The sequence below is a fragment of the Phalacrocorax aristotelis genome, chromosome 3 (assembly GCF_949628215.1).
Source record: "Phalacrocorax aristotelis chromosome 3, bGulAri2.1, whole genome shotgun sequence".
Taxonomy (NCBI): domain Eukaryota; kingdom Metazoa; phylum Chordata; class Aves; order Suliformes; family Phalacrocoracidae; genus Phalacrocorax; species Phalacrocorax aristotelis.
In genome coordinates, this window is record NC_134278.1 from 10,641,194 (window position 1) to 10,654,598 (window position 13,405).

Below are 13,405 nucleotides of genomic sequence, written 5' to 3' on the forward strand. Positions count from 1 at the left end.
ATCCATAAGGTTAAATGGAAGAAAGTGCACACAGTGTGTTCTTACTTCTCACCAGGAGTCAAATAATTTTTTGTCACCTGTGCTCATTTTTTAGTTCTTTTGCTGTCATGAAATCGTGTGCGTTTGTTAGTATTGAGCTGTGATAGACAACTTGCTGATACAACAAACCAAATGGCATCTTGAACAGCTGAGGAAGAAATTATTCAAGATTTTTAAAACATATCTCTATGCGATATATGTTGTATTGTACTATACTATACTATACTATGCTATACTATATATAAATCATGACTGAGTAAAGTGAACTGGCAAGTCCAGAAAGTCCCACTCTGGTGAGAGGAGAGCCCAAGCCAGCGCTGTCTGGTTTGACCTGTGTGTTTTCTTGGAAATCTGCTCAGCACAGCTGTGGTAATAAAGCAGGGAATACTTCCCTGACCCTCGTTGTTTTGCCTGCAGGTTTCTGCATACTGAGTAAAAGAAATTGTGATTAATGTGGCGCTCCGTGTCAAGGGTAAACTGTAGATTACCATTAAGTGCATCATTATGTTATCTTTGAAAAATTTACTAGGTTTCACCTGACAGATAATAGCTTTTCCTCTGCCAACACAACAGAGGAATAATAAACTAATAAATGGGATGAACTAAAATATATCAAAAGAAGTGTTACTTTTGACAGAGAAACGGTTTTTGCTTTTTGTAGCATTTTGAAGGAATTGTAATGAAAACTTCCTCGCTCATTTTCTTTCCAGCCCTGTGATTTGAAGTCAATAGTGATGCTATTGCTGCGGAGCAGGGGTGTGCGGCTGCAGGGTCTGTGGGCGAGCTGCAGAAGTGTACTGGGATGTTTCTGCACTGAGCATCGGTCAGTGCGACGGTCGGTTATAGAACGTAATAGATTGCTTCCTGCTTCTGCCCGCTGATTTGATCTCTGGAGTTCCTTGTGGGAGCTGAGTTGTGTAACTGGTGCAGAATCCGAGTCTTATGATCTTTTTGTTGGTGGTTATTATACAAAACAGTTCTGCACCCCTGGTGATTAAGCACAGGTTATGCAGCAGGAGTGAATACTTTTCAAAACCTTCCCCACTCAAAAGTCGATGTGAGCCTCCAGCAGCTGCTGCCTCTGCCATTAAAGTGGCATGAACCAGTGGGTTATTTCTGAGGAAGTTTCACTTTCTGATGGTGCAGGAGGGATATTTTCTTCAGCAGGTCAGAGTCTTGCTGTTGTGTTACGACTTCGGTAGAGAGGTCTGACTGTGCCTGTGAGGTGTCATGCGCAGGGACGGTCTGTCCCTTGAGAGCCAAGGTACGGGACTGACAGAGCCCAGCTGTAATTAATGAATTCACCTACTTGGGGTCTCTTCTGAAACAAATCTTTAAAATGGCTTTTACTCCTTTCTGTCAGTCGGCGTCTGCCTTTTCGCATCCTGCCTGCTTTTCTCTCCCATTTTGTTTCTCTGAGCAAATCACCACTCCATGGTAAAGAGCAAGCAGCACGGTGTTGTAGCTCTCTCTGGGCCCTCAGCTGAAGTGTTTGTGTGTCATGGTTTAACCCCAGTCAGCAACCAAGCCCCACACCGCCGCTCGCTCACCCTCCCGCCCCAGCAGGATAGGGGAGAGAATCAGAAGGGCAAATGTAAGAAAACTCATCAGTTGAGATAAGAGCAGTTTAATGATTAAAATTTTAAAATATGTATTAATAATAACAACAACAATAATAAAAAATTGTAATGAAAAGGAAAACAACGAGTGAAAGAGAGAAACAAAACCCAGGAAAAACAAGTTATGCGACCACTTGCCACCCACCAACTGAGGCGGAGCCAGTTACTGAGCAGCTATCCCTGCTCCCTGGGGCAACCCCCCCTGTTTATATACTGAGCATGATGACATATGGCATGGAATATCCCTTTGGCCAGTTTGGGTCAGCTGTCCTGGCTGTGCCCCCTCCCAACTTCTTGTGCACCTCTTCGCTGGCAGAGCATGGGAAGCTGGAAAGTCCTAGACTTAGTATAAGCACTACTTAGCAACAACTAAAACATCAGTGTGTTATCACATTATTCTCATGCTAAATCCAAAACACAGCACTGTGCCAGCTACTAGGAGGCAAACTAACTCTATCCCAGATGAAGCCAGGACACTGTGATCTCCGGAGGGTACACCTGAGGTGCCTGAATCTGTAACCAGCGTTTCTTGTGCGTAATCAAAACTGCCTGATTTCAGAAGTATTGAGCGCCTCTCATTGGCATCACAGGAGTTAACAGCTCTGAAAATCGAGTACTTTTCTGAATACTGGTTTTAAGTGGCATCCAGTTTTTAAGTGTGGTGCTGTATCCTCAGCACTGTTGTTTACCAGTCCCTGTAACAAGTAGTATTACCTGTTCAAACTTCAAATCGTAGCTGACGAATGTCATTCAACTCTTTCAGTAGAAGGCATTAATGAAAGATATTAGTGTGGGGTTTTTTTGGCTTGATCTGATTTGCATACTTTTAGTGTTTTTATAAAGAAACCATTTAAACATTTTACAAAAATCCATGGCTGGTGTGGTTGAGACTATTAAATTGTGCAGTGATAAACAACCATTTGTTGTAAATGTAATTGTTTGTCTTTTTGTACTCTGTTCTCATTTTAGTCAAAACAAAAAAACTTCCAGCTATTTCCACAAATCCAAAAACAGTTTGACATATCCATTTTCCAATGAAGACTTGTAGGTACTCAGTTGTCACCTTGTCATCTTGTTTTAGATAGATTAAAAGCAGGATCGAAAGCCCAGATGTACAGGAACGTTTATATTCTTTATGTAGGTAGTTTGGAGGAAGTCTTTGTTGTATTCTTTAACGTTTATATGAAACAGTGATCATATGAAGTGAATCATACTCATTTAAGGATCCTGCCTAAACAAAGCTCCTTGGTCAATGCCCTGCTTTCAAGGAATGGACATTTAATACTCTTTGCCTTGACCAAAGCACATAGATACGTAACACTGGATTTTGCAAAGCTTCTAAGTATCTAATTCTAGTTATATAATAAAAATCTAGGGATTTTACCACTGACTTCCTTTAAGCTTTTCGTAATACAGTTCTGGTTAATATGCTGGCTTGGAAAATACTTTATTTCTGGTTACAGAAATGTATGCCTAATATTAGATGCCAAGTCAAAACTCCAGTTGGGATTCAGAATCAGCTGCAGCCATCTAAACTGAGATGTCTACAGTATAGGTATCTATGTGTGACCTAGGTAAGCAAAATACATGGCCTTGATTCAGTTGTCTGTGCTTAAGTGTCTGCTGCCACTTGAGATGCCCTTGGCCATTTGAGACGACCGCCTCTGACTGGCAGATGTGACAAAAGGTCTGTGAGAGCTCCTTGGCCTTCTGGGTGGATGGCTGGAGCCAGGTGGAATTCCATGGAGCCTGTACCTAAGCAACTGACGTAGGTGTCTTCTGTGAGGTGAGACTACTCACTTCTTCTATGAAATAAGTAGTTTCTCTTCTTTCTGTCTTGTAAAGTTTCCTGTGCAGGTTGTACATACCTGAGGTTGATGGACTGATAGCTCTAGACACCCAAGTATATAAACAGTGACAAAATGAAACTCCAGAAGTCCCCACACCTTCCTACGCTGGAGTGTGTTGAAGGAATAAAGAGCAGAACATACGGGGCATCTAGGCCATTTTGTCCTCTGGACACATGCTCAGGCCATGCCCTTTTCATTTTTTCACAGGTATATACACCACTTGACTAGTGACTAGGAGCTACCTTGGCACCCACATTGAATTACGTGAAGAGCTTGCAGAAAACATTAGGTTTTTGTTGTCAAGAAGACCTAAAACTTGAAAGATGTCATATTACAGTCCCTTGAACCATTCAGGTCTTGAGCCCTATGTAATTTAAAGAGTTAAAATTTGATGATGAAAATAGAAACAGCTGCCTGTGACTAACCCAAAGAGTAACTGCGCCTTACACATTGAACTTTAATGTATGCATCATCCTGAGGGTTGAAAACTTGCAATTTAATAGTACGTTAAACCAATAACTGTTAAATAAGTTAAACGACAGTTTTACAAATACTGTTTATTGTCACAACAATCAACAGTGACAATTCCAGTATGGTGTAAGAATACGTGTGCTGTTTTTATCGGGTTGACCGAAGGACAGCAAGGTAGGTGATAAAACCCACAGATCTCAGCAACTCGTGGGCACGGGGCATGTTTGCCTTCACTAGATGCACTGGCCAACTTTCAGAAATCCCCAGATCCGCTCAAGTTTCTGTGACTAGTGTCTCTAGTCACCCAGTTCTCTGCCTTACCATGTGTGTAACCAATAAGAATCACTGGACTTTGAATTGGGGGTAGTTTAAACCAGGTGAATCTGGATTTCTCTCTCTAGATATGTGTAATAATTTTTGTATTTTGACTGATTGTTATCAGGAGAAACTCCTATCATTATGTATGAGAAGGGTTTCCATAAATAAAGGGGTCATTAACATTTACACATTACTTAATGTATATACTGTGGCATTCATAGGTGTGACAATACCAGGTGCTTACAATAGGCAATGTCCTCCATCTTCAGAATGACTGGTCTTATAAATTCTGAAAGTTGCAACTTGAATATACTTCTGTGCTATCTACTTGATTTTGGCCAGTGTAAATGGCATATAGATTAGATCCTGGCATTTGAAAAGTAAAAAAAATATTAACTGATGTTGAGCATTTGAATCTCATTAATTTCCTTCATTTTACCTGTCTATCTCTACATCACTTACTTCAAGGCACAAATACGACGTACTTTTTTTATGAACAGGTGTGTCATTATAACAAAATGTTAAATCTGTTGTATCTGCGTTTGCATTGTAAAATGTTGAACTACATCTTTAAGCAATTCTGCAGTCAAACGCATATTTCAAAATCCTGTCTTGGGAATCTAGCAGTAAACTAAAAAATAGTTGAAAAGTTTGAAAACCACAAATTTTACATTTCTGTTACTGTCTGCAAAAGATTAAAAAAAGAAGAAAGAAATTAAATAAAATTATCCTCCATCTTACCACCATCTTTTTAATTTGTGGGCCATTAAAAAACGCAGGAATGCATGGGACATTGTAACAGCTTTCTTGGTTTGTCCTCTTTCCTCCAAGGGTTAGCAACTTCCCCCAGCGGTTAGTACAGCACTGCAAGCAACTAATCCTCTATCTATAAACCGTAATGTCAAAGGATTAATGTGTGCCTGGGAACGCAGGTCAAATCTGCTTTAGATCACAACAGTTTGAGTTCAGCTCCTAGCTGAAATATCACGAAACTACCATATAATTTAGTACAAGTCTTGCATTCCTATACTTCAGCTGCTGGTTGCCTTTAATAAAAAGAGGCCCAGGACTGATTTCCTTGAGACTGTATTTTTCTTTGTCTAAAACCAAAGTAGTATCAGCTGGAAAGTAGAAGGATTTCTTAAAATAGTTCTGTACTTGGTATAAATAGCACTTTTAAAATACTGTAGGAAGTACGATAGGGCAAGTTACTGCTATTTCCTGCATTTCTTTGGTTTGGTGTCTTACAATGCCCAGATCTTGTAAGCATCTCTCGGTGGCGTGCCCTGCCTTCCGCTGGACACCTGCTGAGACCAGTGTCGCTGCGCACAGGTGCAGTGGCGTACATTAGCTGAGTCTCATCTGAGAGTAAAGACAATTATTTTTAAATATTTTTTATAAAAATATTACTCTAATTTGTGCAATACGTAGAAAGATATGTGCAGTAAGCAGGCATATATAAATATATCTGTTTTATTTATGTTGAGTCACCAACAAAGCACAACAATTTATACCTAACTATCTTCAACTGTAATATCCAGAATCTCTCTTATTTTGCCTTCTTGGTACTTCTGTTAGGTCTGTAGTTGTGTGTCTGAGGATTTTTCCTGTATGAATTTTTGCATGTGATTTTACTTGCATGAAGATGTGGCAGGTGTTCTTTTAGCATATTTGTTTGATCTTAACATTGAGATATAATTGAGAGTAGGTATATTAATTAACTTTTGGTTAACATGGGTGGGGTTTTTAATTAATTTCATTCCATTTTTAAGGCTACAGAATCTTCTATTATAAAATAATTACCAGTTTTAGAGTGTATCTGTTTCATTATTGCATATAAAAAGCAGTATTGTGCACCCCTGTACACATGTTAGCGAAGGGGCTGTGTGCTTAGACACTTGTTCTGAGCTAGTTTACCTATATTGAACTGCAAATTGAAAACCCCGCGTGTTGTCAAACTGCAAAGTTACTGTCACAGTGGCTGTACCAGATGAAATAAAAAGCACTGTACTTTTGCTGACATAAAAAATCCGCCGGGACTGAAATGACAGTTCCTGCCTGCTGCCCTCTGGTGGGGTCACCATCCTCCCAGAGCAAGCGGCTGCGCTCGCACTCCTGGGCACTTGTTTCAAAACCGATAGAACCGAGGATTTCATAACCACGTTCTTGTTTGCTTCGTCTTTTAAAAAATTTAATGCAGGCACACGGCAAGCCTGCCTATATGTCTGAGGTGCAACACACCTGGAAACCCAACTTCATTTCCAGCAGAAACTCATTTAAAAGTTAAGTCTCCTGGGCTGGGATGCGGTGCTGTACGACTTCGCTGACAGTCATTCTCTCATGGCCTGACAGGTTCTCCGCTCTGTGCTGCTGTTTCCGACGATAGAGCGAATGGCTCAGTCTCCCCAAGGGAAGCTCATGACCCCTTTGCTGTGCAAACTGCGTTATGTTCTGTACATGCCCGTCTACCTGCTGTCCTTCCTACCAGAGGGAGTCAAAGCCTCCCTGGTGCGGTTTGCTCTGCGAGGAATGAAGACCTGTGATGAATCTTCCATAACAACCTCCGTAAATCTCTTCAGCGTGGACTGCATTGGTGAGCACTTACTTTGTTGTTGTTGTTACACCAACTTTTGTATTGTTCTCATTTAGTAAATGTTGATGTGGTTTTTTTGGAAAAACCTTAATGCAAAAGCATTAATAAGTTTTGAAGGACAGGTCTGATCTTTTCTCAAATTAAGACCGTAGGTACAGAAACATCTGAAATGAGTCAATTTTGAAAAACAAAAGTCTTGAGGGGAAAATAACAAATAATCTATTTTCCCCAAGAATATATATTTCATAAGAAAACTCTGACCTATACTACTAACAGTATCTCACGTGATTAAAACACTGTTTTACAATCTAGTTTATATTACTTATGTGTGCTTACTTTTTGCATTTCGTTCATATTGGATGGTGAAAATAAATAGGTAATCAGTTTCACAGTGTTCTTTACATCTGTTTTTTTAAAGCTGTGGCTTAACCAGCCGTATAGGATTTGTCATCTGAATTGGAATATTGGTATATTCAGAAAAGGGCCTTCAGTCTACAAAGACACGTAAAAGTTACTTTATGCACAGAAGAATTTCAGCACTTCTTTGGGCATACGGAGAAAGATAGAAGATTAACATTCCTCCAGTGCATATTGTACCCATATTTTGCACATTTTAGCCAAAGAAACAGCTTTAAGAAAGGGGATAATTTCAGATAAATTATGTTAAGTTTAGAATGAAAACCAGAACGTGGATTGTGCTATACTCCAGGTATTTTGGTAAGTTAGCAGTTGAAAATAATTTGGAATAGAATTGATGTGCCAACGCAGTAATAATAGCAAGAAGGAAGTTTTGATTGCATTAATAGTAGTAAAAACACATTCCTACATTTCCAGTTGTGCTCTGTCTTCTATCAGTTAAATTTTGCCTGCTAATCGTCCAAACAGATGTGCCAGAGTAACTATGATTGCAGCGAGGTCCTATACCTGTGGCGGATATCAGTGGATGTGCTGGTCTGTATTGGAGGCTCGCTGGAGGACTGTAGAGAGACTGAAAGCAGGATGGGCAGTGAGGGTCCTTACTGCCAAATCTAGATAGTCCCATTTATGTCCTGAAAACCTGGTATGATGGCAGTCACTCCACTGCGGTACCCTGAGCCTGACAAAATCAGGGTCCCAGTTGATAAAGTAAATTTCTGCTAGGGGTCCTATGGTTTGTTGCTTGAGTTCTTATTAATTTATGGCAGCTTTATGATGACCAAGGAGAAAGTAAGCATACAGTCACACATACACTAGGCTTTCAGGCTTCTTCCTTTGATAATTTGGTCTCGAAGAAAGGTATGTGAAGGTCTGCGGGGTCACATCTCCACAAGCCAGGAATCCTTCTCTGGTCCCCACAGATAAACTTTTACCTCTCAAAACAGATTATACACATCCAGGGTTGCACTGGAAATAGTCCTTGGCCTGCATTAACCTCCAAAAAAGCATGGCCAGCCATTGTTTGTGAGTGCTGTTTGGCCCAGACCACAGCAGTGGCAGGAATAATTTAACAGAACGGATTTTGTGTGCTGCTGTTGGAGCCTGACTCTCCGAGCTCTTTAGTCGCCCAGCGAATGAGCCTGGTTGATGTGTGTGTGTCAGCCTGTTGCAGCTTTCTGTGTGCACCAGTGTCTGATCTGTGTCCAAGCTGAAAGGTAAATTGAGGCAAGAAACCAGGCTGAAGGCTCTTTACTCATAGGATGTGATCTCTGCCTATGTTCAGTTTATTCACTGAATTCATTATACCGGAATGAAAACCCCTGTGAGCCAATGTCTTGTAAAACTTGCATAAATAGGCCTTACTGATGCAACTAGTTTCTTTGGGCTTGTGATATCATCTCTCTCAAGCAGAATTCCCCTTTGGTTTCATCTTTGGAAACTGATGATGTTTTACAGCCCAGTGACTCAGGACCACATGTGTGGATTAATAATCTTAGGGCTTTCCGGATATTGCCTGTTAACCTTCTCCTGTATTGTTTGCAGACAATAGAAAATGTTACCATTCAGCAAAAATTAGCTAAACCTAGCACAACAACTGAGTCTTTCTTATGGGACTGCTCATCTGTGAGTTACTGAAGCCTCTGAATTTGTGGTGAATGTTTTTCTGATAGATTCCTTGTCCCTTAAAAAACTGCTAGATATGGTTCAGAAACCTTCAGCAAATGAAGTTGTTTCTCCTCTCCAGGAAGGTTGTTGCATGTCAACTCATTAAAAATACACATATTGCCTTTGGCATGTACATCTGTTGCATTACTGTAATTGTAATAAAAGCTGTGATTAAGGGCAGAAAAGATGGTAAAAGTTTCCTTAAAAGTAATACGTCCGTTAAAACAGACCAACCTGCCAGGGTTTTGTTACCACATCCAAAGCTTAGTCACAACAATGTTTTCTCTCTTCTGAAAGGAAATGAGATTTGAAAACTTAATTATAGCAGAACTGTAAGACCGAGTGCCGCTCCCGTTGACATCGAGAGTCAAAAGCACCATTCAGTGGCAGGAGAATCAGGCCCTTGGTTGAAAGAGTCCGAGAAAGAAGAATTATATTACCTTACCTATCTGTCCCACTGTTTCAACTTATGTTTGTTCCTGCTTCTTATCCAAAGTCCTCTTTCCGTTGTCCTAACTTCATAGTTGGTGATACGTGGAAGCCCCAGTCACACAGCAGAAGGTTTTGCAATGACACCGTGCAGAAAGGTGACATAATATGTCTTGTCCCAAAGGAGAAATAGTGCAGAAAGAGACAGACAGCAGGACTGTAAAGGAAATGGATTGTAAGAAAGGATGGGAAGACATAGTGTATAAATGATAAATTACCTATTAGAAATAAGCAAAGGGGTCTGAAGGCAGTTTGCCTACCTGGGTTAAACTTCTAGCAAAGATATCTTAGGGCAGAAAAAGCATTACAGGGAAAAAAAAACTAGCATTTGGGTACTTGTGTTCACGAACCTAGGAGATGAATAGACAGAAAAATTGGACATTAGTGACCTTGAGTTATCTGAAACATTGTCACGCTGTTTATTCAGGCTAGCAAAACAAGGATACCCCTATCTAGCACAGTGGTGGTTGTTCTACAAATCATGTACAGTCCCGCAATGCTGGAATACTTTGGCACTCCAGCACATTGAAATCGGTAAACATTTCTTCGGTGACAGATGCCAGTAGCCGACTTACAGTGACATGAAACTGTTCTGTCTACGCAGGACAGGATTTATTGTCCAGCCATTTGACTGGCAAACTTCCTCCATTTGTTTCTGTAAAATTTCCACAAAAGCACAGACATTACATAATGGGTAAACACCGCAAAGCTTTTTTGGGAGGCAGGCTGGCAGGTCAGAGGTTAATGTCTGGATGACAGTGAAGATACAGATAAGCACAATAGCAAGAAAAACCTCCAACTGGCCCAAACACGGTGCATCCTTTGTGATCTTGAACCTGTGACTTCCCTGGAGGAATCTCCCTGTTTGTTTAACCTATCTGGGGAGCAGGGGAGCATGGAGATCTGGGGCGGGGGGGGTCTGCTTTGTGCAATTCAGGCAGGTCGGGAAGGAGGGGACTCCGAAACCTGAAACGAGGGTTTCAGATGGGTTCAGGCTGTTACACAAATGCAGGCCAGACAGAGTAGATTTCCGGTTTAAGCATCCAAGAGATGTTGTAAGACGACAAGGAACTAGGATTAAACTTCAGAGTTTGGATTCAAATTTTATCTTGTTCCAAGTGTGGAAACATTCAAGTTTTATCTGGAGTTTTTACATTTCCCTCATTTACAGAGAAAAAAGGGCATTTTCAGACATGCCCACAGGACTGCATAAGAAGTGAGAGTCCCAGCTGAGGTATTGAGGCTTGCCTCCCAGCAGTAGCTACCTCTCTCTGTTGGCTGTACAGGATGGCAAAATTACATCCCTGAAGTGCCATAGAGTAAAAAGCTTTCTCATAGCATAACATTTGCAGAACGGTCCAATAGCATCTGGGAGATGAATTTGTACCAAAAGCCAGTGAAACATAGGCTTCCAGTTGCTATGAAAATGGAACGTAAGCTTTTACATTGACAAAGTTATTTTAAAATTTTATCTCCAGGGAGCCAACTGGAAAATTTCAGTCTGGGTTTGAATTATCCCAACCTTGGGAGCTGTCATGTCTCGAGATCTGTTTCTATTCCAATTCTCTCTTCTTAATCAGAGAGATTTTAAATATGATATTATGGAGGGTCTTCATCTGACCACTGCGACCACTGTGCTGTCCAAATAGTTGGCATCTAAAGCAGGACGGGTGAATCACACCCTACAGGTGACTTTCTCTTTACTGACCTAAAAGGGACCCTGTCTCTACTAGATACCTAAAATTGGAGGAGATAAATCCCTCTCTACCTACTGGCTGCTCATTTTGTTGCAGACATCAGAAAACAATGTGATCTGAATTGTCCATGCAGCCTTTACCCTTGCCGCCAGGACAGTCAGATATCCTGTGCTTTGGCTACATTAGAATTTATAGCTGCAGGTTTCTAGTGAGAGTCCTGTTGTTTGTTTCCTGCCTTCTCTGAAAATTCTTTTTACATCTCGTCCTCCATTTCCTGACAAGTAAGATGGAAAATTTTTTGAGAGTTCTTTTTTGGGACTAAAATGCTGTAGGAATAACCTATCTAACTGAAATACTTAGATAAGGACAATGTGTATTGTAAATTGTATTTGTGGCGCTCAATAGTGCCTCCATCTATTCTGTTCCTATGTTTCCGAGTTAAAAAACAGTCTTTAAAGTATTAGGTAAGCATTTGATAAACAAATTCACCTGAAATGGTAAAATAAGAGGGCTTTTCCTCCCTAAAGAGCATTTTAAAAAGCTATATAACCACATAGGTAAAATTTAGTTTACTTTTCTTTGGTTTTAGATTAAAATGGTATTCTTTTCTTGCATTGAAATTAAAATTTAACTTTTAAAAGTTTCAGTAGGTACGACAAGCACCTCTAAATTCAGTGTGGAAGGCAGAGCTCTTTTGATTTTCTTGTATGGAGCTGAAAGCCTCCATCGAGACATTGAAGGCCAAGGGGGAGTTGTGCATTATATTCTCATCTAGGTTTTATTATTATTTCAAACACTGTACTAGCACATTTGAAAAAGGATCTGACGTTCAGGCCAAGCAATGAGCTATTGCCCAGCATCACGCAGCTGGTCAGCAGCAGAACCCCACATAGACCTGCATCCCAGGGCAACAGTTTATGCACTGAACCTGCTCAACCATGAGTTTAACTTTATATATATATATACACATGTTAGTCATGAGCAGCTTCCACAGACTGCATTGGCTAGGCAGGCTGACAGTATTTAGAAATGCAGTGCATTTTTGAACAGAGACAGAAACTGTTACCAAAAAGGATTTGAAGTAGCACCTTGCAATCTCACAACTACATTTTTCATAGTGGGTGTGAGAATAAAAGCTTTTCATCCCCCTGCCACTGTGCAGTCTTTGATACTCTGTGGGGAAGAAAGAGGTCAAAATGATACAGCAGGTAAGTTCCCTCCCTCTCACTAGCATCTAACTAATTAGGATTCAAAAGAAGTTGTCTTTCCCGAAATCAGGTGACTCCACAGCTGTCACTTACAAGGTGGTTTTTGCCTGTATCTGAATTCGCTACTGCCAGATTTTGCCAAGGGTCGGAAGGCCGCTTTAGGCAGCCCAGCAGTCTGACCCGGCGTGCTAAATCCTCTGCTTCTGCAGGGTTTCTCAGCAGGCTCCTGTTGCTGTCGCAGTTGAGTCCTATCCACTCCCGACATTTTAACTGATGATCGTAATATGTATTTCTGCAAAGTGTTTAAGAGCGTGTTTCCTTACCTGTGGAAACACAGTAATATTTTATCACCTGCTTCGCAGGAAAAGGGGCCAAAGAATAACAGTCTTTAATATTTTCATGTTTCCTCTGCTACTGTTTATTTTCCTGTGAGATGCCTGACTAAAATGTTTGTTTAATGTAGTCGGACAACTCACCTTACCAAGGCAGCACTTGAGCTGACGGAAAAACCTCACATCTGCTTTATTCTTTCTGTGAGCGAACTAAACTTTTCCTTATTTTACAGTAGGATGCTCATATTAAATTACTGGAGGAAGGCAACGGCTTTTATGTATTTATAGTCCTATTTATTTTTAAAGTCAATCTGCTTCATAATTTACCCCATTTCCAAAAGAAAGAAAGCTGTTTAACAAGGACTTTTATTACTTGCAAAAGCGTTTACTTTCCTGTGAAAGCCTTGTGAAAATAATAGTAATAATGTGGAAACTTCTCATTGGATTTATTTCTGTTAATTATTCCTCTTTTTCTTCTTGGGGGGAAAACCCAATGTAAAAAGCTCCCACCATAAATATTACTCATAAGGTGTGAATGTTTTGATAGCGGAACTGCTGATCATTTCCATGAAATGTGAGGCACAGTTGGGATTTGGTTGAAGAAAGGGGATTGTTTTTTCACCCCTGGTGGGGTTTCATCCTCAGGGATACGATTTACTCCCACAAATTTGCAGTGAGTCTAATGATGTGTTGCAAATGGCATGAAA

General features: G+C 40.5%; 1 protein-coding gene across 2 annotated transcripts in view; it reads left to right on the top strand.

Annotated features, from left to right (window-relative positions):
* The window catches only part of LDAH (lipid droplet associated hydrolase), a 127,846-nt gene that overhangs the window by 80,876 nt on the left and 33,565 nt on the right, over positions 1-13,405 (top strand). For both annotated transcript variants that reach the window (XM_075086717.1, XM_075086718.1), the window contains one exon: positions 6,650-6,890. In XM_075086717.1, coding sequence (XP_074942818.1) covers positions 6,650-6,890 — 241 coding nt within the window. The remainder of the gene's footprint in view (positions 1-6,649; positions 6,891-13,405) is intronic.